Consider the following 26,653-nt stretch of genomic DNA (forward strand, 5'->3'; position numbering starts at 1 on the left):
TTTTAGTTTTATGCAGATCCAAATTTGGCTTTCAATATTAAAAATCTCTCAAGGAGAAAAATGATACCACGCAGGCTGAACCTCATACGGTGACACACACCTGGACTGTAACGACACCAGCATTGTTAGCGTGTCGCTTCAGAGTCCCTTGAGAAATTTCAAGGTGATTAGAAATGTAGGCAATGGCTTCTTTCAGTCAATGATTAAGTCCTCCATTCCTCCACTTCTCCTTCTCATGGCGGTTGAATAGGCAGCTGCCAGGAAAACCTCTTTTCCCCCATAACAAAAATTATTATAACAAAAGCGGAGTTATCTGAATGGAGACCCAAGAAGCATTTCATCAGTGTCATTTCTTGCTGCCGGCTTCCTCATCCTCTTCCTCTGAACACGTTCAAGAGTCTTGTTTACATGTCAGAGGGAGATGTCAGATGGTTTTGGCTATGAATTGAATATTTATAGCTGATTTTTTTCTAAAGGAAGCTTCACATTATTTACCTGCCTGTCAGGCACCATTGTGCACCGAAGGACACAGTCTGCATGTCTAATGATTTAAAGGCAAATGCTTTTTTACCCAAGGACATGTTAAAGCTTAAACATGAAAATAAGCGCTAGGGTATACTGATTCTTTAGAAACAAAGGCCCAATCCATCAGACATGATCTGTAATTACAAACTAAGGATGTTCTTCATCTTATCCCTATTACCTCTTAATTTTATTTTCATAGAGATCAGGGGTAAAGTAAACTCTGGGCATCTTTTCCAGAGGCAATATTTCTGTTCTGTAAGCCATGTCGTCTAGGAAGAAGTAGAATAAAGAAAACAGAAGTGGTGTGATAAGGGTGGACTGAGTGTGACTGAAAAATCTCACAAGCCAAAGAGAATAATTTCTTCCTAAGCTTAACTTATCCAAAGTTTGGCTTTTAATTGTTGAAGTAAACATGAAAGGTTATAAAAATATGATTATAATATAATGAAATCAACTTGCTATTGATTTTTTTTTAACAAACCAAATCATACAGTACAGGAGTGCTTCAAAACAATTACCTTAGAAGAGGGTATGATAATTCCATGAACGTGGCAATTGCTGAAAACATTTAACAAACTCTCCTTGGAGTTGCCTTTATGGCCAATTTGCACACCCATCAGAAAATGGCTTATTACTTTATAATTGCACCACATTCGTAGGCCAAAATCAGCATTGCCTGGTTTAATCGCCCCTCTTTCACCAGATAAAAAATATCAAATTCATCCTCAAAGGATGAATATTTGTTATGCATAAGGAATAAAAAGAATGATGTGCCCCCAGCCCTGGAAATAATTTGCATTGAGAGTAATAAGCACGTTTTGAAAATGTATAGGAAATAATTTTGCAGGACTACCACTTGTTGGGTTGCATAAATTCTATGGCCAGATGTGGTGGCTCATGCCTGTAATCCCAGCACTTCAAGAGGCCAAGATGGGAGGATCACTTGAGGCCAGGAGTTCAAGACCAGTCTGAACAACCTAGCAAGATCCCATCTTAAAAAAAAGTAAATTAAATTAAAACTTAAAAATAAATTCTAATAAATTTTACTTAGTAGTTATGCCTCACAAACACTCCCGTATTAGAGAGTACTTCCAGTTTTCTTCTTTCAACCCAGAACCCTATAATCCTTACTTGTCCTCAGAGTTTTCTCTGCAGGATCTTTTTTTTTTTTTTGAGATGGAGTCTTACTTTGTCACCCAGGCTGGAGCATAGTGGTGCAATCTCAGCTCACTGCAACCTCCACCTATAAGGCTCAAGCGATTCTCCTGCCTCAGCCTCCTGAGTAGCTGGGATTACAGGCACCTACCACCACGTTCAGCTACTTTTTAAAATTTTAGTAGAGATAGGTTTCATAACCAGGCTGGTCTTGAACTCCTGACCTCAAGTGATCCTCCCACCTCAGCTTCCCAAAGTGCTGGGATTACAGGCTTGAGCCATCACACCCAGCCTTTGTAAGATATTTCTACTGTGGTCCTTTTTCTGTGTACTCTGCTTCCTATATCCCAACCCCAGTATCTTAACTCTCAGCCACTGATTGGTTCTCACTGATCTCTCTGACTTAATCCAGATTCGGCCAGTTCCCAATCAGACACTAGAGTCAGGAGGGAAATAAAGCCACACTTTGAACTGGGAGTTGTAAGAAAGTGAAATTTGCAAGGCCTGAATTCTTCCCCAAGACCTTGTCTTCCCCGTCTGCTCAGAGGTATTCAGGGTTCCATCCACCTGGCTAACAGGAGATAATGCCAGCAGGAATTTAGCAAGCTTGGGTTACACCATGCTCTGTAGGTTAATACAACAATGGAGAACACAGCTGTAATGGGCTCTTCTGGCAAGGCCAAATTATTTGTCCAACAGGGGAATCATTAGCACCTCATTCATTATTAAATTGGGAAACAGTTTGGTTGGATTCCCTAAAGGGTCAGCTGCCAGATACAAGCTCAGAGATAAAATCATCGTGCTCTTGCAATATTAGGAACTTAATATATAAACTGAGTAAAGGACCTTTCAGGGAAAATAAAAGCCATGTGAATTCCAAGAGTTTGCCTCAGCTTCCACAAGTAAATAAAATTGCTAAAAAGGGAAAACTTTCCCAATGCTCCTCATGTCCTAAGTCTTCCTAATTTGATGAGAGGGAGGAGGAAATTTTCCATAGCACATTGAACCGAAATTATGCTAAAGACATTAAGAGCTCAGAAATTCCAAGACCAAACAAGTGAATAGATTAATATATATGCAACAGCTTTTCCCAGTTCTACTAAATCAGCCAGAGTTGAAGAGAGGCTCGTGGATTCCATGCCCATGTGAAGGTGATGTGAAACCATGTTTGTCAAACAATCACTGGCCCCAGATACATGAAAGAAAGAGATTGGGTTGACTTCATGCTGAGAATTAAAATCTTCCCTTTCAGATGCAGAAACAACAACAACACAAAGTTGGCATGTAAGACAAAGTTCTGAATTTGTACATTCATGAAACATTCCTCTGAGACTCTGAGAGGTCTATTAATACAATATTTAAGAGGTGGGTAGGCTGGGCATGGTGGCTCATGCCTATAATCCCAGCACTTTGGGAGGCCAAGGCAGGCAGATCACGAGGTCAGGAGACTGAGACTATCCTGGCTAACATGATGAAACCCCGTCTCTACTAAAAATACAAACAATTAGCCAGGCGTGGTGGCACACGCCTGTGGTCCCAGCTACTTGGGAGGCTGAGGCAGAATCACTTGAAACCAGGAGGCAGAGGTTGCAGTGAGCCGAGATCACGCCACTGCACTCCAGCCTGGGCTACAGAGCAAGACTCTGTCTCAAAAATAAATAAATTAATAAAATAAAATAAAAAAGAGGTGGGTATAGCTGATGGGGATCATTAGATGTTATACCACAAAGTTCTTTATTTTATACCTCCACTGATTCTGCCTACAATTTCCCTCAGGCCAAATTGCAACTGCCAGGGCAACCAGCCAGGTGTGCACTGGCCCTTAGTGTGTGCCAACACCAAACAATACACGTTTGTTTGGAACATGGTCCTAGGGCATCTTTAGATTTGTTGGAAGAAAGGCCTGCTCTCAAAAGCACAAGAAATGCCATGTGAAATCTAACCTAAGCTCCATGTGACCATCAGGAGCGTGGGGCACACATGTTTTGAGGCACAGAACACTTGTTTCCTGGGGAAACCCACCTCAAGAACATGAACACAACAAAATAAGGGCCATGTTGCTTATGCATCACAGCACAATTCTTGTTTCTTGTCCACAGCGTTCACCACATCTGCTTGAATGCATGTCTCAGCCCCTACCTCTGCAGAGCTTACTTTAGGATGCCACAGTTCCCCTTTACTGGCGAAACCTTACTAGAGGCCTTTTGACTAGTCCGTAGGCAGAGGCACTTCCTCTAGATGTTAATCTCCCAAACATAAAGGAGGAGGAAGAAAGACAGCCTGTCTGTGAATAATCTACAGTGAGACATCTGCACATGCTCAATTCATTCCAGGATTTGTCTAGTAAACACTCAAGGGAGAAAGCACATAATGGTTTTGGAAACCTGTTTGGTGAGATATACTGAGCATATAGATTTCCAAAAATGAAACCACTGGCATTTTAAAATCTGATGAAATATTTAAAATACATTGAAAAATAAAGACAACAGTTATCACAAAGACCAGTATAAACACAAATCAGATTTAAATGTTTGCCATACTCCCTTCCAATATTTTAAACATAAAATATTTTACAGAGAGTTGTACTAGTTCTTTTATAGCCTTCCCTGAAGACATTTTTTACTCAACCTGCCTACTTAGAGGTAACCACTATCCAGAAATCAATATGGTCCCTTGCCTTCCATGTTTTTATGCTTTCATTACATAGTCATAGTCATGTATCCATAAATATAACAGCATTGTTTTGTAGCCCAACTTAAATATATGTAAATATACAAACACATTTAATTGGCATATAAATCTAGGGTGTGCATATATATATGGCATATATACAGTGTGCATATATTATAGCATATATAGTGTATACATGCTATACATAGTGTTTATATAGCATGTATATATATAGCATAGTGTATACATGCTATACATAGTGCTTATATAGCATGTTTATGTAGTGTGTATATATATTCACTATACATAGTGTGTATAGGTGTATGTTCATGTAGACTTCAAACTAGTTTTATTTCCTTTTTTATAATTAAAAAAATCAAAATATATCCTAATGTACTGAATTCATCTACAACGCTGGGCCTGACTAGACAGCCAGGAAACAGACTTTCAAAGCAAGATAAAAATGTTACTGGATAAGTCATTTTTCAATAAGAACAACTTCTTGCATTTTTCTTTGTGTAAAGATAAAATCGCTTATCAAACAAACTTCCATGAACATAACAAAGGAATTTTGCTTGGGTTCACGGTAGTAGTCAATCTAGTAAATTGGTTATTTAAATTTTATTTGCAATTGACTTTTGAATATAGTGGTTATTTACCTGACAAAATCAGGAGTTCAATGATCTCTGCATCTCCCAGAAATGCGGCCACATGAAGAGGGGTTCGTTTCTCAGAATCCTGAAATACACAATGTCAAAGACATACAACAGGTCAGTGGCAGCTGGGTCCCTTTTGAAGACATAGTAAGACGTGTCACTCACTCTGTGGTTAATGCATGTGGAAGAGCGTGAACACCAAACATTCGAGTAATTTCTGGTTATGCATTTGCTCTCAACATACCCTATAGTTACACATAACAAAGGATTCCATTTTCTGTGTCTGTGCTTCATATTTGCCCACTTGCTCCTTTTACTGAGGCCCAGCTGAGGTCAAAGATAGACCATTATGCACTGGATGATGAATTTCAACTTACAGTATTTCCAAACCTTCAGGATGGTTAAAAAAAAAAATCTAACCTACCATAACAACATAGTTCAAAGCTTTCAATGACTTATTTTCTTTCTAAGGAAACATAGTGGAATGGTTCACAAGGACATTAAACATAAGTGCTGTCATTTTCTCCTTTCTATGCTTGTTAATTGTTGTTTGGACCACTGCCCATTCACAAAATACTTATTGAATGCTTACTCTGTACCTGGAACCAAATTCTGGGGACAGAGAGATGAATACAATAGGCCTGGGTCCCTGCCCTCATGAAACTGACATTCAAGTGAGGAGGCTGACATTAGTATACTAGACAATAGTATAGCAGGCAATAGTATACTAGACACACATGAGATTACTTCAGATAGTGATAAAGGCTATGACAAAATTAAAACACGGTATGGGATTAAGTGATTCAGGAGATGGTAGTAAGAGTGGTCAGTGAGGCCTTTCTGAGGATGTTGACATTAAGGCTGAGAGCTAAGGTTGATATTATCTCTGTTTTATGTATAAGAAGACTATAGCTCAAATTTTAAAATTTCCTCAAGATTCCACTGGCATATAGCATAGTCAAGATCTGACCTTCACCCAGCAGACTTCAGTCTGTATCTTTGGCAAGGTATTGAACAGATTGTGCTGAGAGGCAGCATGGTAACATGCAAGGGAAAAAAGCATTGCTTCCTCATCTGTAAATCGGCGATAATAAAATCTACCTTAGAGGACTGATAAGAGGACTAAAGATCATATAAGTAAATAAAGCCCTAGGCAAACAGGAGATAAGGGCACAGCAGTGCTCCATACGAAGCCCGTTATTGTCATTGGCATAGAGAGTTGTGTGATATCTTTCCTCCAAGACTGAAAACCCTGGAGTAAAGAACTGGCCTCACTCTTCTTTATCCCCATAGTATCAGCATACTTGGTGCTCAGCATAAATTGGCTGAACTAACCAGTCTACATGTATGGCTTCTTCCACTAACTTCCATTGACTCCTCCATAGCAATGGTAACCAAAGCCCATCTGCTATGTCTTTAAGGTTTCTTCTAAAACTAGCATGTATGTTAGTTTCAAGTTTCTTGGATTCCCTGTTGATTTTAATCATTATTCCTTTCATGATTTGATTATATAATATATCTAACAATCCTTGATTAGCCTAAGGATATTATTCCATTTTCTGACAATCCAGACCCTCTGCTCTTCCTCTGTCTCTCACAGATTATTGCTCTTAGACATTTCATGACTCACTAATATCTAAAACAGATGGCAGGCAGGGGATACAACAAGAATTGATCTTCAAACCAGTCTATTTGTTAGAAAGTCTGGTAAGTAGGTTTTATAAAGAATGTACTACCATTAAGTAGACAAAAAGGAGTTTGGATTCACTGGAAACTTGTGTTATCTATGTACGGCTGCAGGCAATTACTATGGAAAAGTGAAAATAGGGCAGTCACGCAACTATAAAATAATGGTATGCATTGGAAAATTCAGTACGATACATGACTACAATCAACCTTGTTATAGATATATCACCCTATCTTTGAAAATAAAGATTCAGTATTTGAAATCATGTTAACTTATTTGAGAATCAAGTATATTAATTTGTGCAATGAACTATATAAGCTGAGAACAGATTTTCATAAATGTTTTCTATTTCTATTGATGTCCTTCGATGTATTTTCCATTTTAGCCTCATGTTCCCTTTGAATCCTTGCTATATGTACTTAAAATTTTCTACTGGGATTTTTGGATAAAAGCTGTGTAATTATATGTTCTTTTGTGAACTGAATTGGTTTCAGGGTTTGGTTCAACAAATCAAACCCTGCCTAAGTGATTTAAACAGGGACTATTCCAACCCAAATTATGACTTCATTTGACCTGAAGCAAAGGCAACTCTGTTTGAGATCTTGGCCTCAAATAAAAAGCTAAGAAAACTCCAACATCCCTCCCTACCTTGCAAATCTGGTGGGCCTGTCATTATATGACTGGTTTTGCTGATTCCATGGCCCCTTTTATGACACAGCTTGTTGAAACCAAAGTTTCTATAACATAAAAAGGGTGTGTTGCATGAACACTGTAAAAATTCTTGATGATGAATCCCAGTGTTCCTGTTAATATGTGTCTAAAGGTTTCTGGTAGTTTCCAGGACAACTACGTGAATTGATATTCTCCTTTAGTGACATGGCACAGACAGGTAACTGCAGAGAAGACTTGTATTCAGGCAGTACTCCTTTTGTTCTCCAAAGCAGCAGAAATATAGAAACAATCACATGTGCTATTAAGACCTTAACCAACATAATAGTGCATTTCCACTACTGACCAAGGGTTGCTAACGCCTTCTCTTCTAACAAGGAACACCTGATCATGAGTCAAAGCGAGAATGACCAAGCCACAGTAATCACCATGCTGGATAGAGAGAAATCAGCCAGGAGGTAGCAGTATGTCCTCTGCCTAGGTAGAAGGCCACTCTACTTTGCCATAAGCTAAACTAATGGAGTAGGAGATGCAATAATAGAAGGAGGGTGAAGGCTCTGGAGAAAAGAGAATAGTAGTAATAATACTGGTTAAAATGGGTTCTAGCCCAATGACATCCTTAGGGTGTCTAGAAGAAGAAACAAATCTAGCTGGTTATTATGAAGTGCTTTTATTTTTATTTTTTTCCAAATACCTGCCCAAATATTCTACTACTCCATCTCAAAACATTCCTATCAGGGGAGTCACACCTTTTACAACTGTGTTCTTAAGTCTTATTATCACCATTTAAAAGATAAAGAATCTGAGCCTAGGACAGTTTGTATGACTTAACCCAACGCAGCAAACTGATGTCAAAGAGTTAGGTGTCCTGGTTCTCAACCTGAAACTTTTTTCTTTATAAAAATGAAAGCAGGCTGGGCGCAGGGGCTCACGCCTGTAATCCCAGCACTTTGGGAGGCTGAGGTGGGCGGATCATGAGTTCAGCAGATTGAGACCATCCTGGCTAACATGGTGAAACTCCGTCTCTACTAAAAATAAAAAAAATTAGCTGGGCGTGGTGGCAGGTGCCTGTAGTCCCAGCTACTCGGGAGGCTGAGGCAAGAGAATGGCATGAACCCAGGAGGCGGAGCTTGCAGTGAGCCAAGATCGCACCACTGCACTCCAGCCTGGGCGACAGAGCAAGACTCTGTCTCAAAAAAAAAAGAAAGCAAGAACAACATCTTAGAAGTTCATGTGATAGTCTAAAAATCTTTCTACTACGATCCCTAAGAAATCATGAGAAAAATGTGACAAACATACAGTAAACATCGTTTGAAATGAACTTAGAAGAAATTAAATAGAAAGGGGCCAGAAATGGGGGGGGGAGGCGGTAAATAGAGAACCAAAGCTGGAAGCATATGAACTTATAGTGCAGGGATAGGTCAATACACCAGGCACGTGGGGCTTAACACTTGCAGGCAGTGGGAGATAAGGCAGAGAACTAGAACTGCAACCTCCAACTAAAGAAAGACCCTTGAAGTGGCCTTGAAGAAAGACTCCTGAAGTGAAATGGTGGACTTGGAAAAAAACAATGACAAACAGTCACGTAGGCAGATGGCAAAGAGATGCCTTGTCCTATCCTAGGTTCTTGGTAGTGGAATAAAAATGTTTCCACTGAGCATCCACATCCCCAGAGTCTGCCCTCATGTGGTTTAGAGCTTTGAATTCACATTGCCTGTATAGTCTAGGAATTTACTTTTTTTTTTCTCCAGGAACTTTCAAGTTGAAATATGCACAAAAAAATGGGTTTTAGACCGATGATACCCCTAAGGTCCCTAGAAGAAGAAACAAAACCTAGCTGGATAGATATGACCTCAATCCAGTCAACCTGAGACACCCACCGATTAAATCTCCGTTGAAAATGAACTCACAAGCCTAAGCCATAAGACTCGTGGAAATGTTCACCATAAGCAAGAGTCAGAAGACTGAAGAACCAGCAAGAACTTGAGATCACAGAAGAATGAGATGAAGAACAAGGATGACATTTAAATTAACTTAAGACACAAAGGACAAAGTGTAAGGGGGGAAACCCCCACTATTTTTGAAAAACAAAATTTGGAGGAAGAGATAATGAAGCAAGTATTATGGAAAGCAGTACAACAACATGATGCTAGACAGCATCTAAAATTTTGGTCTAAGAGGGATCAAAACTCAAAGAGTAAAAAAAGAAAGGGGAGGAGAAAGGAAAAATAAGCACAGGAACTTTGGGGTATGTTTTACAATCATTTATTCAGCCATATTATCTAGACATAGATATTTATTTAGAATCTATTATATGCCAGACATTGAGGTACACATTAGGGATACAAAATTTAAAATATCTAGCCCTCTCACCCTAAAGAAACTTGCAGTCCACTGATCAGTTTCTAAATGTAGGACATTAGAATAAAAACAAGAGCAGGGAAGTGGCAAATAGTGATATCCATGATGTTAAATGATTTGTGAACGTATCAAATGCAATGAGACAAAAATATCTCAGTGAATACTTCCCCCAAACCCCTCCATATCCGAACTGGCCTGGGCAGTAAGTCTTAACTGACAAGAAAAAAAAAAAAAAGAAATCTCTTCTGAATTGGGAATTCAACACATCTTGCCCAGAACTCCCTAAAGGTCCTATTGGTTCCAGCTTATCTGGGAATCTTGGAAGCCCTCAAGGGCCAGCCTTCTGGGTCAGTCAGAGAGTCTAGCCTGTATCTTACAGGCTGGTGCAGGGGTAGTTCCTGGATCAAAACTGGAATCTAGTACCAGGGCAGGACTAGAGCAGCATTATCCTATAGTGGCCGAGCTAAGTGCATTATTTGCATTCATTTTCATCTTTTGCCCAAGTGGACTCTCTGTGATGACCAACAGTTGAATAGTTACATAGGCCTTTATAACACCCATGAATACAAGAGGGGAAAATAACCCAAAAGCAGGCACAGCAAGATTAACACATGCTGAAATGGCTCATCAGCATAGTTTTTAAAGATTGTCCAAACACCACAAAAAGGAAGGTCTTTTTTCATCACCCAGTAGCTCCAATTCTACATAGTCCTTTGCAGACAGATTCTGACGCATGAGAAATGAGAAGACCCAGGTTCCTCCAGAAGGAAAAACAGTAAACCCTCCCATTCTATGAATAGCCAAAGATACACACAGCCAGCAGGGGTCTGAGCTAAATTTGCAGTATGTCTCAGAGAGATCAGGCAGAGGAAGTTGAGTTGTCTGTTTACCAAAGAAGAAGCAGATGAAAGAAAATAGGGAATTTGAAGTATGTACATGCAAAGTGAGTCTGACATGGGCAGAGAGGCCATTCTGGTAGCTAAAAACACTGTGTAGACAGGCAGACTGAGGGGCACCCCATGCCTGTTTCGAAGATTAAGAATTGTTACATGCTTTGGAAATTCTCAGCTAGAATACATGATCTAATCTGCATTCTAAGTATCTGTCATACACCAAAACAAACATTCCACCCTATATATGAATATCTTACATACCAAGACAGATAGATGGAGCAATATTAAGAAAACAAGCCTATGAAATACACAAGTTAAGTTTGTACTGGACATGGTGGCTCATGCATGTAATCCCAGCACTCTGGGAGGCTGAGGCAGGTGGATGGCTTAAGCCCAGGAAATTGAGACCAGGAGACCTCGTCTCTATTAAAAGTAATTTTTTAAAATTAGCTGGGCGTGATAGCATGTGCCTGTGGTCCCAGACACTTGAGAGGCTGAGGTGGGAGGATTGGTTGAGCCCAGAAAGTCAAGAGGTCAAGGCTGCAGTGAACTGTGATCACACCATTGCACTCCAATGCACCATCTTGTTCTGGGTGACAGAGCAAGACGCTGACCAAAAAAAAAAAAAAAGAAGAAAGAAGAAGAAGAAGAGGAAGAAGAGGAGGAAGAGGAAGAAGAAGAAGGAGAAGGAGAAGGAAGAAGGAGGAGGAGGAGGAGGAGAAGGAGGAGGAGGAGAAGGGTTCCAATTATCAATTCAAACTTCCAAATTCCCACTAAAATTAAAGAAGCTGGGAGATAACTGACAACTTAGGCCCAACTAGCTTAATGTGATATTGAACAGAGATCACTAGAGGCAAGAGATGTCTAAAGAAACTCCGAACACATACACACAACAGGTACCTTGGAAGTATTTCAAATTACACCAGGATAGGAGCCAAACAACACACAAAATGGGAAGAATGCTTGCAAAAACATGTGAACATTTTTCTATGTCTCCTTCAGAACTCTAGTTTAAAAAAATACCTTTAGGGATAAAGATGCCATCTTCAGAAATGCAAATGGTTCTGAAAATAATTTGAAGTATGTGTTTGTATGTGTGTGTTTTTGTGTGTAAGAGAGAAAGGTGGGGGAGGGAGAGAGAGAGAGAAGGAGGGAAGGAGAGAAGGGATTAGGTTGTTTTTAATTATTCAAACACTATTACAAACAGTGTTGCAGTGTACATCTTTGTACATGTCTCTCAGTGCATACATGTGAGAATTTCTCTGAAGTAGATACCCAAAAAAAGAAGCACTGGATTAGGGTACACACACACATTCGATTGTATTAGGTATCACTAAATAACTTTCAAAGTATTAACAGTTTTACTAATTTACACTCCCTCCAGTTACATATTAGTTCCGTTTCCTAACATCCTCACCAATATCTGATGCTATTGGCTTTCTTACTCTTTGCCAGTATGTTATGCTTGACATGGTATGTTCTGATTTTTTCAACTACAAACTGCCTATATGTATCTTTACCCATTGTTAAATTCAGTTATTAGTCTTTTCCTTGTGTGTGGAGTTTTTTATATTGTTTAATTCAACTTTCAGTGAAAATTCAGGTTATGTATTCACCTAGACACAACAGAAATGAATCAATGTTTTCCCCAAGTTACCATAAGAGAGAAATTTAGATTTACAGTCCTTATTCATCCCTAATGCATGCATTGTCTCACAAAGCTGAATTTTCCTTGTGTGCAGCCTCCCATGCCTCAAAGGTGACAGCAAATCTCTGCCCCCACACGCTCCCACCACCACACAATTGTATTCAACCATCACACTCTGTTGGTATTGTAATCCATCCATTTGAATGTAACATGAATGTATATTTCTCATATAGAAAATATAGATATATTTTCTATCTCTAAACATGTTCAAATTATAAGTTATACTCTCAATATGATATCTAACTCCTGAAATGAAGTAAGAACCACTCACAAGAATTAAAATGATGATAAAATAAGAAAAATGAGAATGCCAAAGACATTTTTATTTTATCTCCCTTACATAACCAGACACTGGATATTTTACTGCACTAATTTCTAAACATAAAATAATGTATATTGAGCAAAAATTTTATCAGATATTTTATATTTTCAAATTTGATCCTTAAAGCAATACTGTGAGGTAAATATGAGCATCCCCATTTCACTGTTGAGGAACCTGAGACTTTGAGGTGACAAGTAACTATCCAGAGTCACAAAGCTAGTAAGTGGTAGAACCAAGATTCAAAACCAGATCTGATTCCATCGTTCACACTCTTGTTGGCTTTGGGATGGTTATAAGCCTTGGTAAATACAATGAAAGTTATTCTCAATTATAATTAGCATGCTCGCCCTAAATACTCTAGACCCAAGGGCAAAAGGCTTGTATGTAAAAAAGCATAAGCAGTCAAGAAGAATAAAATTGGACAACTAACATTACCTGATTTTAGGGCTTATTATAAAGTTACAGTAATCAAAACAATATGGTATTGGTGCAAAGAAAACTCTGGGGAAAGAATAGCCTTGTCAACAAATGGTCCTGGAACAATGAGATATTCATATTTTTAAAAAGGAACTTTTTTAAAATTAAATCAAAATGGATCCTAAACAAAAATTAAATCAAAATGGATCATAGAACTGAATGTAAAACTTAAAATTATAAAATGTCTAAAGGAAACATAGGCAAGATCTTTCCACCTTGGGTTAGGCAAAGATTTCTTAGATATGACATCAAAGCAAAACCCATAAAAGGATAAATCGGTAAATGGCATTTTATCAAAATGAATAACGTCCACTCTTTGAAATACACTGGTAAGAGAATGAAGATACACCACAGACTGGGGGAAAATATTTGTAAAGCATATATACTGGATAAAGGACTTCTATCTAGAATCCAGAAAACAAGTCTAAATAACTATGAAAGCAAACAATCCAATAAAAAAGTAGGCAAAAGATTTGAACAGATATTTCACCAAAGATATACAGATAGCAAATAAGCATATAAAACAATGCTCACCGGGCTGGGCGCGGTGGCTCATACCTATAATTCCAGCACTTTGGGAGGCCAAGGTGGGCGGATCACGAGGTCAGGAGATCGAGACCATCCTGGCTAACACAGTGAAACCCTATCTCTACTAAAAATACAAAAAATTAGCCGGGCGTGATGTCGGGTGCCTGTAGTCCAAGCTACTTAGGAGGCTGAGGCAGGAGAATGGCGTGAACCCGGGAGGCGGAGCTTGCAGTGAGCAGAGATCGCGCCACTGTACTCCAGCCTGGGCAACAGAGTGAGACTCCATCTCCACAAAAAAAAAAAAAAAAAAAAAAAGATGCTCACCGTCATTGGTCATTAGAGAAAGGCAAATTAAAGCCATATTACATACTTATTAAAATTGCTAAAATTAGAAGGACTAATGATATCAAGTGTTGGTGAAGATGTGGAGGAACTATAACACTCAGGCACTGCTGGTAGGAGTGGGAAATGATATAGTCACTTTGAAAAACCGTTTGGCAATTTCTTAAAAACTTAAACATACACCACCATATAAGCTAGGTATCCTACCCTTGGGTATTTACCCAAAAGAAAGGAAAGCATATGTCCATACAGAGACTTGCACAAGAGTATTCATAACAGCTTCATTTGTAATAACCAAAAACTAGAAGTAATCCAAGTTTCCATCAATGGATGAATGGACAAACTTATTTCCACATAATGAAACACTACTCAGCAATTAAAAGGAATGAACTATGGATACATGTCACAACATGGATGAATCAAAATAATTGTGTGAGTGAAACAAATCAGGCAAACAAAAAAAAGTACATATTGTATAAATCTACTTACATAAAATTCTAGAAAATGCCAACTAATACACAGTGACAGAAAGCAGATCAGCAGTTGCCTGAGGGGCCTAAGGGAGAGACTGGGAGGGGTAGCAGGGAGGGATTTGAAAGGGGAGCAAGGAAGCGTTTGGAGCACTGGATACGTTCATTTTCTCAATCACGGCAATGGTTTCCTATGTCAAAACTTCACAAACTATACACTTTAAATATGTGTAGTTTATTGTATGTCAATTATATTTCAATAAAGTGGTTTCATAAATACATAAGCAGGCAAATAAAATACATTCTCACTTATGTAAAGTAAAAAAAGGCATATTTAAAAGTTAAAAATACCCCTAAGCAACAAAATTTATTCAGTTAATAGAAGAAAAGAAATAGCAAAATTGATAACCAATAGTGGGTTAATTTAGAGGCAGCTCATGTTATGTCCTGGTCATGTACGGATGTAAAAGTGAAGTTCTTACAAAAGAATGGCCTATTGGATCAAAATCTACAGGCTTTAAAAATAGGCACAACTGGCCGGGTGTGGTGGCTCATGCCTGTAATCCCAGTATTTTGGGAGGCCAAGGCGGGTGGATCACCTGAGGTCAGGAGTTCGAGACTAGCCTGGCCAATATGGTGAAACCCCCTCTCTACTAAAATTACAAAAAAAAAAAAAGTTAGCCTGGCATGGTGGCACATGCCCGTAATCCAAGCTGCTCTGGAGGCTGAGGCAGGAGAATTGCTTGAGCCCAAGAGGCAGAGATTGCAGTGAGCCGAGATTGTGCCACTGCACTCCAGCCTGGCCAAGAGAGTGAGACTCTGTCAAAAAGAAAGAAAGGCATAACCAAGATTCTTCTTCAAAATCTCTTAGAAGGTTTTTTGTTTCCTAAATGAAACCTTTGACAAATGTGTACTGAGTAAGGATGTAGAAAATAAATCTAGAAAATTAAGTACAAGTGGGAAGGCAAATGGTTTATGCCTAACCTTTGGATACACTACAACATGGCAGTACTGGGTTGACATAGGACCCTTGGGATCTTACCACTGTGCCCAGACATTCCCAAGTGACAGAAGCCCTTTTAAAAGGTCTCTACTGGGGAAAGTTGATGAAGTACCAACTATCTGTAAGGCCCTGATATCACTTGGCCACGAATATTTCTTGAGAGCCAGTGGAAACAGAACATGGGAAAAGGGTTCTGGTTCTTAAGTCCCACAGAATGAAAAACTGGCCAAGACGCTGTGCTTTGGTGCCAGCGAAACAGTAATATACATCCACCCACTGCCAAGACAATCATCAGGAGTTTCTGATGAAAACCAAAGCAGGTCTTCGGAGTACCACCTTCCCCCGCAGCCTAAAAGCTAATAAAGTTCGCAATTGTTCTGTGCATGACCCCAAGCATATTAAGAAGGAGTGTCTTTAAACTTAACGCATTTGTTGAAAAGTTTTCCATTCAAGTCGTAATTCTTGAACACATGGTGGGAATGTTTTACTGCTAAGTGTATTTAAGGAAACCCACAGATTGGAACTGCTCTAACCAGTGAGGCGAGAAGTCTAGTTTCAGTTAGGGCCCCACCACAGGCTCACTGTCTCTTTTAATTCATTCATTAACCAATTTATTAAACAAACATAGATTAACGAGCAGCAGATAACCCAAAAAAATGACAATCAGCTGGGAAACTATCTCCTATTGATGAAAGGCTGAAAAGAAGACAGCTGCTAGTTTTTCACCCCTGTAAGGGACTAGCAATGGTGAAAATTTGTCATCAGATAAATGAACATACAGTGTCAGGATCAAAATCACAGGAGAGGAAGCTAGAATTATAAAATATTTAAGGGGTCACTTGCCCTCCCCGCTCGGAGCCGCAGGCGCTGCCGCTTGGCTTGTCGCGGCTCCGCCACAGGGGCAGGTGCTGAGGGGCTCCCGGTCCGGCTGCTGCCGCTCCCCCGCTCCGGACCCGGGGCTCCCCCTAGCGCCGCTGAGGAGCCGCCTCTGCGGCTCGAGGAGGGCGGAGGAGCGGGACTGAGAGCGTCTGGAGGCTCGAGCGGAGGGTAATCATTTGCATACCTGTTAGCAAGAAACAGAAGTTGAAGGACTGGAACAAGTGAACTAGGAAAGAGGGAACGCCAATCCAAGGATAGAAGGACAAGGACAGAATCACCAGCACTGGCTGAAGGTACCTTAACATGGGGAATCTTCTTAAAGTTTTGACATGCACAGACCTTGAGCAGGGGCCAAATTTTTTCCTTGATTTTGAAAATGCCCAGCCTACAGAGTCTGAGAAGGAAATTTATAATCAGGTGAATGTAGTATTAAAAGATGCAGAAGGCATCTTGGAGGACTTGCAATCATACAGAGGAGCTGGCCACGAAATACGAGAGGCAATCCAGCATCCAGCAGATGAGAAGTTGCAAGAGAAGGCATGGGGTGCAGTTGTTCCACTAGTAGGCAAATTAAAGAAATTTTATGAATTTTCTCAGAGATTAGAAGCAGCATTAAGAGGTCTTCTGGGAGCCTTAACAAGTACCCCATATTCTCCCACCCAGCATCTAGAGCGAGAGCAGGCTCTTGCTAAACAGTTTGCAGAAATTCTTCATTTCACACTCCGGTTTGATGAACTCAAGATGACAAATCCTGCCATACAGAATGATTTCAGCTATTATAGAAGAACATTGAGTCGTATGAGGATTAACAATGTACCGGCAGAAGGAGAAAATGAAGTAAATAATGAATTGGCAAATCGAATGTCTTTGTTTTATGCTGAGGCAACTCCAATGCTGAAAACCTTGAGTGATGCCACAACAAAATTTGTGTCAGAGAATAAAAATTTACCAATAGAAAATACCACAGATTGTTTAAGCACCATGGCTAGTGTATGCAGAGTCATGCTGGAAACACCGGAATACAGAAGCAGATTTACAAATGAAGAGACAGTGTCATTCTGCTTGAGGGTAATGGTGGGCGTCATAATACTCTATGACCACGTACATCCAGTGGGAGCATTTGCTAAAACTTCCAAAATTGATATGAAAGGTTGTATCAAAGTTCTTAAGGACCAGCCTCCTAATAGTGTAGAAGGTCTTCTAAATGCTCTCAGGTACACAACAAAACATTTGAATGATGAGACTACCTCCAAGCAAATTAAATCCATGCTGCAATAACAATTCTGGAATAAGCACCTGCTGTAGACAGAAGACAGTATTCTGCAATGACTGAGAATGCACAGTTTTTTAGTGATTGCAATTACTATCTCATTTATTCTTGCTTTTATTTCTTTCCTCTGTTCCTCTTCCCTCTTTTTTAATCATGTTCTTGTTCTTAAGACTTCTTTTCTGTGCCAAAATTAGTAAAGTTACACTCTGAAGGGATATCATCCTTTCAAACAGGCCATCTAAGGCAGCTAATTATGCATTGCATTGGGGTCTCTACTGAGAAAAATTCTGTGACTTGAACTAAATATTTTTAAATGTGGATTTTTTTTGAAACTAATATTTAATATTGCTTCTCCTGCATGGCAAAACTGCCTATTCTGCTATTTAAAAACCCTCAATGACTTTATTTTCTACTGCCGCCTTTTTCATGTGCAACCAAAATGAAAATGTTTAAATTAACTGTGTTGTACAAATGGTACCCAACACAAACTTTTTTTAAATTAGTAATACTTTTGTTTAAAGTTTTAAGTTTGCATTTTGACTTTTTTTGTAAGGATGTATGTTGTGTGTTTAACCTTTATTAACTAACGTTAAAAACTGTGATGTGTGCGTAGAATATTACGTATGCATGTTCATGTCTAAAGAATGGCTGTTGATGATAAAATAAAAATCAGCTTTCATTTTTCTAAAAAAAAAAAAAAAAAAAAAAAAAAAAAAAAAAAAAAAAAAATAAAATATTTAAACTTAAACTGGAAGGGCATCAGAGACATCCGGAGAGTTTAATTGATTGGTTGAAGGTCACATAGCTCTTGATGGCAATGGTGGAATCTTTCATTCATACAATAGACAAAAATATTTACTGGGGATCGGCCATGTGCCAAGCACCGTGCTCAGACCTGAAGATGCAGCAGCCTCCAAGGGACAGGGTCCCTGCCTTTATGAAGCCTGAAAGAATCTTGCTTTCTTTACTCCAGGCAGCAGACATTCTATTATAGTAGACTAATGCTAGATTAAACACACCCATCAGCAAAGAGCAAACACACACACACACACACACACACACATACACGGTGTTAGAAAATGTTAAACAGAAAGAAACTGTGCAACGAAAGGAGATGCTCAAAGGCATCTGCTCTGGACATAACAATAACTCCTAGCTACGGGGTTCCCCCTTCTTCCTTTGCACTCCCTGGAATTAAAAGCAAAAGCTTATATATAGAACAGTTTCTGTGGTCCACAGAAAACCATTTTAACGGAAATGATTGGTAGTTCTTTCCAAGTTTTTTTCAACCTCCAGGCGGGTATTTTAGAAACAGAGTTTATGTGTAATACTCATAATAAAAATCACCAATGCAGTTTTCTGGCCCTAAGATACCAGATCAGCACAAGACACTAAGATGTTAACAGTAATTATCTCTGGGTGAATAATTTTATGGGCATTCTTCACTTTCTACCTTGTTTGACTGTGTTTCAAGACTTGCAGTTTAGAAACAAGAAAATAAAATTCCTCTTGTAAATAATAAAAGACTTTCTTATTTAAAAAAAAAAAAAACAGGTCTGCTCTAGCAAAAGCTTTTCTTAAGTAATCACAAATAGTAAAGCACTGGACGTTATTTCCTGTCCAAAGTCTTCAATATCTTATAGTAGGTTTTGAATAATTGATATGTGTTTTTTTGAAAATGACAAAACATTACATTTATGATTAAACATGGCAAAACTGTAATTTGCCTAATGCTTCATAAAGTTGCCAAGTACTGTTCTATATAGTACATCAGCTGATTCTTATGAAAATCCAGACAGACTGATCAAGTGGGTATTATTGTCCTCATTTTACAGGACAGGAATTAAGGTTGACTCAGAGTTAAGTGACTTGCCCAAAGTCACACACTAATATTTGGTGACCCTGGATTTCCTGACTCCACATCCTCTGCTCTCTCAACACCACTGTATAAGGCACTAACTAACCTTTAAGAATTCCTCTCTAAGGAAGAACCTGCTTCATGTTCCTCACAGCATTTTGGAGGCTTTTGGTTCTACCCAAATCGTTCTTTCTTATCTTTCTTATCAGGTGGACTATAGGATAGACACACACACATACACACACACACATGCATGCACTTTCATTAAAAAAACAAACTCTGGAGTCAGAATGACCCAAATTTGAATCCCTCCTCTGCCACGTATGAGCTGTGTGACTTTGAGTAAATAAATCAACCTGTCTGACTACTCATTTTTCTTTTTCATTGTAAAATGAAAAATAGGATTACCTACATGGAGGTACAGATTAGATGTCCAGTATTAGCTCCTATTACTACTATTATCAATGACATGTTTGTGGCTTATCCCAATTTTTTTAGTTCTCCTTGATGACTATAGAGGAAAATAAGGAGATGCAGACAGAACCCTGGGGAGAACAAGTTTACAGGCAAGAAATTATATTTGTTTACAAGTAGAAGCATTTCCTCTGCCCACAGCCAGCCAATAGCAGTGCTTGCCTGCCTCCTCTCCCCTCCATGAAGTAGTCAACCATTGCATCTTGTATCCTGGCCATTGTAGCCTGTCCTATCCCAACCCAAAGGTAACTGAAGCCTCTCTCAGACTCTAGAGTCGGGCCTTACATTCTTTATCCTTAATCTCATAGGACCCACAGCAGTCTCTTCCTCTGGTAGAACCCCCTAAAATACCTATATATCAGTGACTCTCACTCCCTGCTCAGAATATATCCCTGCTGCCCTGAAGGCCTCCTTTCCCATCTAGTCTCAATATCTGAGCAGAGTCAGATCTGGTTAAAACTGGACAGATGGGAGCTTCCCTGGGGGTTTGGATGTTGTGCCCTTTCTCTCCTCACCCAAAGCTGAAAACCTTCAAATAAGGCATCCCCAAGCCAGAACATCCTCGCCAAATCTTTCTGACACTTGTCAAGAAAATTCTGCAGGCCAAGACACCTACGTTATCAATAGAAGCCCCTTCTTAGTAACTTAATTAGAAGTAAATCCACCACAGACTCATTACAGGTCCTCAGGCAGACAACCAGGGGACCACTTTCTGTATCAGCAAAAAAGGAAGTATTCGTCTATGCCCTTTCTAAATGGAGCCAGTGGGAAAGAAAACCAAACACACTACAAAGATTCCTAATGGAGTATTCTGCTTAGTGAGGCTAGACCTCAAAATGGCAGGCTTCCAAACCCCTTCATTACAGATTGAAATGAGTGGGTTTCAATGAGATGGATACGTAACCGCACTTTTCGAAGATAAAGGTTATGGGAGATGCATCTCTACCTCCAGGGCAATGTCAAACAAACCTACACATACTTGAGCACACCCATCAAAAAAAATGATCACTAGGGATGCATTTAGCCCTCATAAACTTGGACTGTACGGATGTTTTTCCCCAACCCAACTTTAAATTGCTTTGTATTTCAGGACTAACTAGTATTTTTTCACATGGGCTAAGAGCCCCTAGAATCCACACTTGAAATTCTTGCCTCTGAGAGAATAAAGAATGCAAGAATAGAGTCTTCTCCTACAAAAATCTCAAATACTCATACACTCAACACCAGAGAGGACACAGGGATATGGCATTCCATGGATGGATTAAACATGACTATGTATTTGGATGGCTTGTTTGCTTGCAATTACTATCTTTTCTCTATTGTGTTTATGTGTTCATGGAAGTGAATAATTTTTAATTTAAATGTATCTTGCTTTGCATACCATATGTATTTCTGAAAGTGGTCTACATATCAAATTGTGAAAAAGTGATTATTTTTTCCATGTAATTATAAAATAATGACTAGGCCGGGCGCGGTGGCTCACGCCTGTAATCCCAGCACTCTGGGAGGCCGAGGCAGATGGATCACCAGGTCAGGAGATCGAGACCATCCTGGCTAACACAGTGAAACCCCGTCTCTACTAAAAAAATACAAAAAATTAGCTGGGCATGGTGGCGGGCGCCTGTAGTCCCAGCTAATCGAGAGGCTGAGGCAGGAGAATGGCGTGAACCCGGGAGGTGGAGGTTGCAGTGAGCTGAAATTATACCACTGCACTCCAGCCTGGGCAACAGAGCGAGACTCCACCTCAAAAAATAAAAGAAAATAAAAATAAAATAATGACTAGAGGACATGGGGTTCAATCAGCTGAGGATCCTGGGGCATCACCTCCTGCCTACTCTCAATTAGAAATCTTTGTGTCACTCTCTGGGCAATCTGACCTCAAGATAGAACAGATCCAGGCATATCTCTCTAGCATATCAGACTTCCACTTCCTCTAGATAGGGAAAGTTAGCTCACACCACGCTATGGTCTCATGGCTTGGAGGGTCTGCTCCTCTATCACCCACCTTCTTTCCACCAGCCCCAAGTCACTGGTGTGCTTTATACTCAGTCTTGAAATCCCCAGGAGACCCCATTACTATTCGTGATCCATCTGGCTAAATGCCTTAGCCCACAGTGTGTTCTGGTATATGGCATTTTCCTCTCTATAGTCCTCAAGTCAACGCTAATCTTAGATCACTCCCCAACTTCACCCCCAAGATGATATGCTTATGTTTTAAGCACAGCTGTTCCGACATGATTTCTCTTCCCACTCTAAATATGACAAGACATTGAGGCTTCATTCCCTGAATGCCACTGAACAAAACCATCAGAGCTCTATGACCTTTGGTCTACTTCTTATGCACCATTTTATTTCTAAGAATTAGTATTTCCTCCTCTATGAACCTGATGAGGTCCTTCTACCTTCTTCCCGCCAAGGCCAAGACTGCTGGCAGTGGTGCCTTCCTGTCCAAAAGGCGAGTCTCAGATAGATGGAAATGTAGACATGTGATGCTTTCAAATACGGCACAAAACTCCCTATTGAGAACCAAGGACATTAGACATAAGGACAATGTTTTATTTTAAAGCCACAAAACAGGGAGCCTCTAATTTAAGATTTTTGGGTCACTCGAAAGTCTTTTCACACTCAGCTCAAGTGTTCTTTCCTCTGAAACCTCTTCTGGTTCTCCACCCTGCACCCCCTCCTCCATGCCATAGGCTTCTGGACAGCACCATCACATCTAACTGCCTGCTTTCCTTTTTCTGCCTCCCCCTAACTGGGCTATGGGTACAGGGCAGAAACAGTCTTATTCATCTCTGTATCAACCTAACAACACATCTGGCATACAGTCAGTGCTCAATATATGTCTTGTAGGAATAGAAAGAAGTAACATCTTAATCCATCTTAAACTTTTTATCAAAGCCTATGCCACAATGAGAAAAGGGTCTGCCTACATGAGGGCGGCCTGCAGGTTTCTGTGGTGAGACAGAGAACCGGTTGTCTACTAGGGTCTGGATGGAATCAATGGTGTGGTTTCTTTTGTGGTTCTCGCCCACCCCTAACCTTGAGTGAAGATATCAACCGCCTCAGTCCATCACAGGCAGGGCTTGGCCTTGTTTCAAGGCTGTTTGACCATCTCAGAACCGTCAGCCCTTCAGGCTTCCTATCAATTCTGTTGTTCTCAATTAGAGCCATGACTTGAACCTGACTTACCCAGTGGGTGAGAAAAACAGGCTTCCTAAGAAGGTATGAGGCTGGGTTAGCATTCCACAGCAACGATGCTCACCTGTGCTCACCTGTGTCCCCTCCTATGAGCGCTGCCTGCTGCGCAGTTTTGGTTTCTGTGAGACCTCAACCTGCAATAATCCCTGGAGAGTGACATTATGTCCACAACCAGTCCCACAGTGCCAGTTCCTGAGAGGCCAAGTGGCTTGTGGAATAGGAAACCAGCACTGAGTTTTTTAAAGATGTGGGACATTTACTTAGTAGTCTCTGGCTAGCCCCAACATGCGCGTGAAAAGATTAGAGGCTCCCATTAAAATGAAACTACTGGCGTGGAACATTTCCAGGCATACGAAATCTAGATGTTAGAACAGTCATGGAAAGTGGAAGAAGTGGGCTGGTGATCTTTAACAGGCCAGGGCAGGCCCAGTGCTGGGAGGGAGGGCTGGGGAGCAGAAGGTTAACACCAGGTTGGAGTGCAGTGGCTCACTGCAACCTCCACCTCCCGGGTTCAAGCGATTCTCCTGCCTCAGGCTCCCGAGTACCTAGGACTACAGGCGCACGACAACAAGTCCGGCTAATTTTTGTGTTTTCAGTACAGACGAGTTTTCACCATGCTAGGCAGGCTGGTCTGGAACTCCTGACTTCAGTGATCCGCCCGCCTCGGCCTCCCAAAGTGCTGGAATTACAGGCATGAGGCACCGCGCCCGGCCAACACTATTTCTTAAAAGGTGAGGGTGTAGGAGATTACAGTGGGGGAGTGGATCCATCCGAGTGCTTCACAAAGTACAAAATGAAAAGGAAGCCGGGTCACATGGCATCCTTACTCTTCTCAGTCCTTCAAGAATTTCCCAGAAGGATGGGCTTTCCTAAGAGGCTGCGGTGTGCTGCAGGCCCAATCCTGGTCTAGCCCTGTAGCTGGGCTAGGACCAGAGTTGATGGGGAAGTTCCATTCCCAGGCGGGGCGAGGCTCCTTTATTCCCACCTGGCTGAGTGGGGGCTTTCTACATTCCTCGGGTTCCAGGAGGCCTGGCCTCTGACACCGCCCATAGCGTCTGGGTAGCAAGACCCCCTGGTGCCTGCGGTTCTTCACCCCTCTCCGGCAGCACAAGGTCAAGGGTGTGGGGAGGGGAGGGAGGCGCAGCTGCGGGGTCCCTGGAGTTCCCTGGCGGGGCCTGGTACCGGAAGCCCTTTCCGTCTGAGGCGCCCCTCTGTTCTCTGAGTGCCGCCACACTGTGGGGTCGGGTAGGTCGCACCCTTCCCCCCGCTGAAGAGCAGCGCTCAGAAGAGCCCTTCCCCCACAGCGGCTACTGGGTGGGAAAGAAACAAGGGCGGGCTTCGCGGCCGCTCGGAGCCGGGAGCATGCGCGGTGAGCGCCCTCCCCTGCTGCTGCGGGGTTCCCGCGCCCCGACCCCTGCCCCGGCCCCAGGTCGCGGGCCCCTCCTGCCCCGGACGTCCGCTTTCTCGCCACCAGGCCTCCGCTCAGTCGGGCCTGCCGCCTCCTCATCTTCTGCAGCCCAGCCCTCAGCCCCCTCCATGCATTCCCAGCAGTGCCTCTCAGAAGTGGTTGTCCCTTTCTCTGTGTTCCCTGGGCTTTTTTTTTTTTTTTTTTTTTTTCCCATTTAGTTTATTCTACCTTGGTTTTTAGCCATCTCTGAGGATGGCAGTACATCCTAGTGGGCCCTAGCGGCGGAAGAACTGGGTTCAAACCCTGGTCCCTGCCACTTAGAGCCATATAACCTTAGGCAAGTTATTAGACCCTCCTCTAAACTACTGTTTATTTGTCTGTAAACTGGGGGTAATAGAATCATCCTCCGTAGCTCCTGAAGCTGTGTGAGATGGAATGAAATGATGCTTAGAAAGCACCTGGCACAGTGCCTATCACATGGTTAGCACTCAGCAAATGTTGCCCATTAGGATTTAACCCACGTTTTCACCCTTTCCTCAACACGCCCCTTCTGGCTGGCTGGCTGAATTCGAAAGACTGAGCAGATTCCAGGGTAAACAAGATGGCACCATCGGAACAAGAGGAAGGAGAATATGTCCAAGGGCCAGGTAAACATGCTCTCTAACAGGTCCCATGACTGGAGATGCTCAGGATCAGAGGAACAAAATGAAACGTGCCAGACTCCGTGGGAGGTGTCACCTGACAGAGGAGCTGACCCGACAAGCCTGTCATCTTTAATGAACAAAATATAATCCCTGGCACAGCCACTTGTAATTTCAGGGGTGACAGAAAGGTCAAGTGAGCGCGACCACAGTGAGTGAGTCACAAGAAGCGTCTCTGGTCTCAGGTTACCTGTGATCAAGTACCTGTAAGCAGCTAGGAATAGAGCTTGGGAACCAGAAGGCCAAATGTAAGAGGCACTCAGCTCTACAGATGCTCAGAAAATGCTGTTCCATGTCTAGAAGATGATGGATAAGTTAGCCAACTGCTGGAGTTTTCCTGGGAGCAAACACCATAAAATAGAATTTGTGGAAGCATTACTGATGAGATATGATGCTGGCATGTATAGCATCAGGAACCATTTACCCTAAAACCTAAGCAATGAAAGAAATGTTTAATAGTAACTATGAGCATCTATTTGTATGTGGTAGCTTTTAAACTTGGACTTATTTTAATCCACAATCATTTACATAGTGATAATGTAAATGATTTGACTCATTTTATGATATGAACAGAAGGATTTTCTAATAATTTTTACAATGAACATAGAGATTCCAGGCAAGTTGAGACAAAGAGAAATGACAGTGTTCTTGCCCTTAAGTTCATACTTTAGTAGAGGGAACAAACATGTTTGTAAGTTCCAATATCGTGTTTTAACCTATACCAGAGCTTAAAAGTTGAACCCCAAATCTGCCTGCAGATTTTGCTTGACTGTTACAGAGGTCTGTAAAATCTAAACCGGAATATCTTTAATGGGGTATGAATGGTCCAATTCAGAACAACCCCCACCACTCCCTAACACCTTCTTTACACAATGGCACTGCCTCCTGGATTCTGAAAGCTTTTGAGTTGGCAAGCAGGATCTGTACTTTTCTAAGTATGCTTATGCCTTTGGCCAAAAGCAACACAATTTGGACCCAATAAACTGCAATCCAAAGATATGCTCTGGAGGACATGTAATGCCATAAACGGTTATGGGCAGCTTTTGAGAGCCAAGCATTGTGGTAGGTTCCAGGGATACAAAGATGAATGAGTAAGGATCCCTGTTCTATAAGCGCTTAAGATACTTAAATGACAAAAGTACCAAATGAAAGTGAGGAATATTGAAAAGAGGATGTTATGTGATAAGGATGTGGCTACAGAATTTAGTTTGCTGATTCTAGACAAAAAGTAAATTCCTTAGAAAGATTCCTAGAATAGAGAAGAATCACTGACGACTGTTTCTAACATGTGCCAGAAACTGCTCTAAGTATTTTTCATGGATTATGCTCAGAATGGGTAGGAACTAGGATATCCCCATTTTACAGATGAGGAAATAGAGGCACAGAGAGATTAATT

At 41.0% G+C, this 26,653-nt stretch overlaps 1 protein-coding gene and 1 pseudogene across 19 annotated transcripts in view; one reads left to right on the forward strand and one right to left on the reverse strand.

The window, feature by feature from the left end:
* ANKRD44 (ankyrin repeat domain 44) overlaps window positions 1-26,653 on the reverse strand; it is a 321,410-nt gene that overhangs the window by 150,253 nt on the left and 144,504 nt on the right. For all 18 annotated transcript variants that reach the window (XR_010580012.1, XM_005573816.5, XM_015432526.4 and 15 more), the window contains exon 3: window positions 5,010-5,088. Coding sequence is in view for 17 of the 18 variants with exons in the window: in XM_005573816.5 (XP_005573873.1) it covers window positions 5,010-5,088 (79 nt within the window). In the remaining variant the exon portion in view is untranslated. The remainder of the gene's footprint in view (window positions 1-5,009; window positions 5,089-26,653) is intronic.
* Window positions 16,696-18,349, forward strand: LOC135966587 (CYFIP-related Rac1 interactor B pseudogene; annotated as a pseudogene). The gene has a single exon (XR_010580013.2). The product of XR_010580013.2 is annotated as a CYFIP-related Rac1 interactor B pseudogene (transcript).

Source organism: Macaca fascicularis, chromosome 12 (genome assembly GCF_037993035.2).
Source record: "Macaca fascicularis isolate 582-1 chromosome 12, T2T-MFA8v1.1".
NCBI lineage: Eukaryota > Metazoa > Chordata > Mammalia > Primates > Cercopithecidae > Macaca > Macaca fascicularis.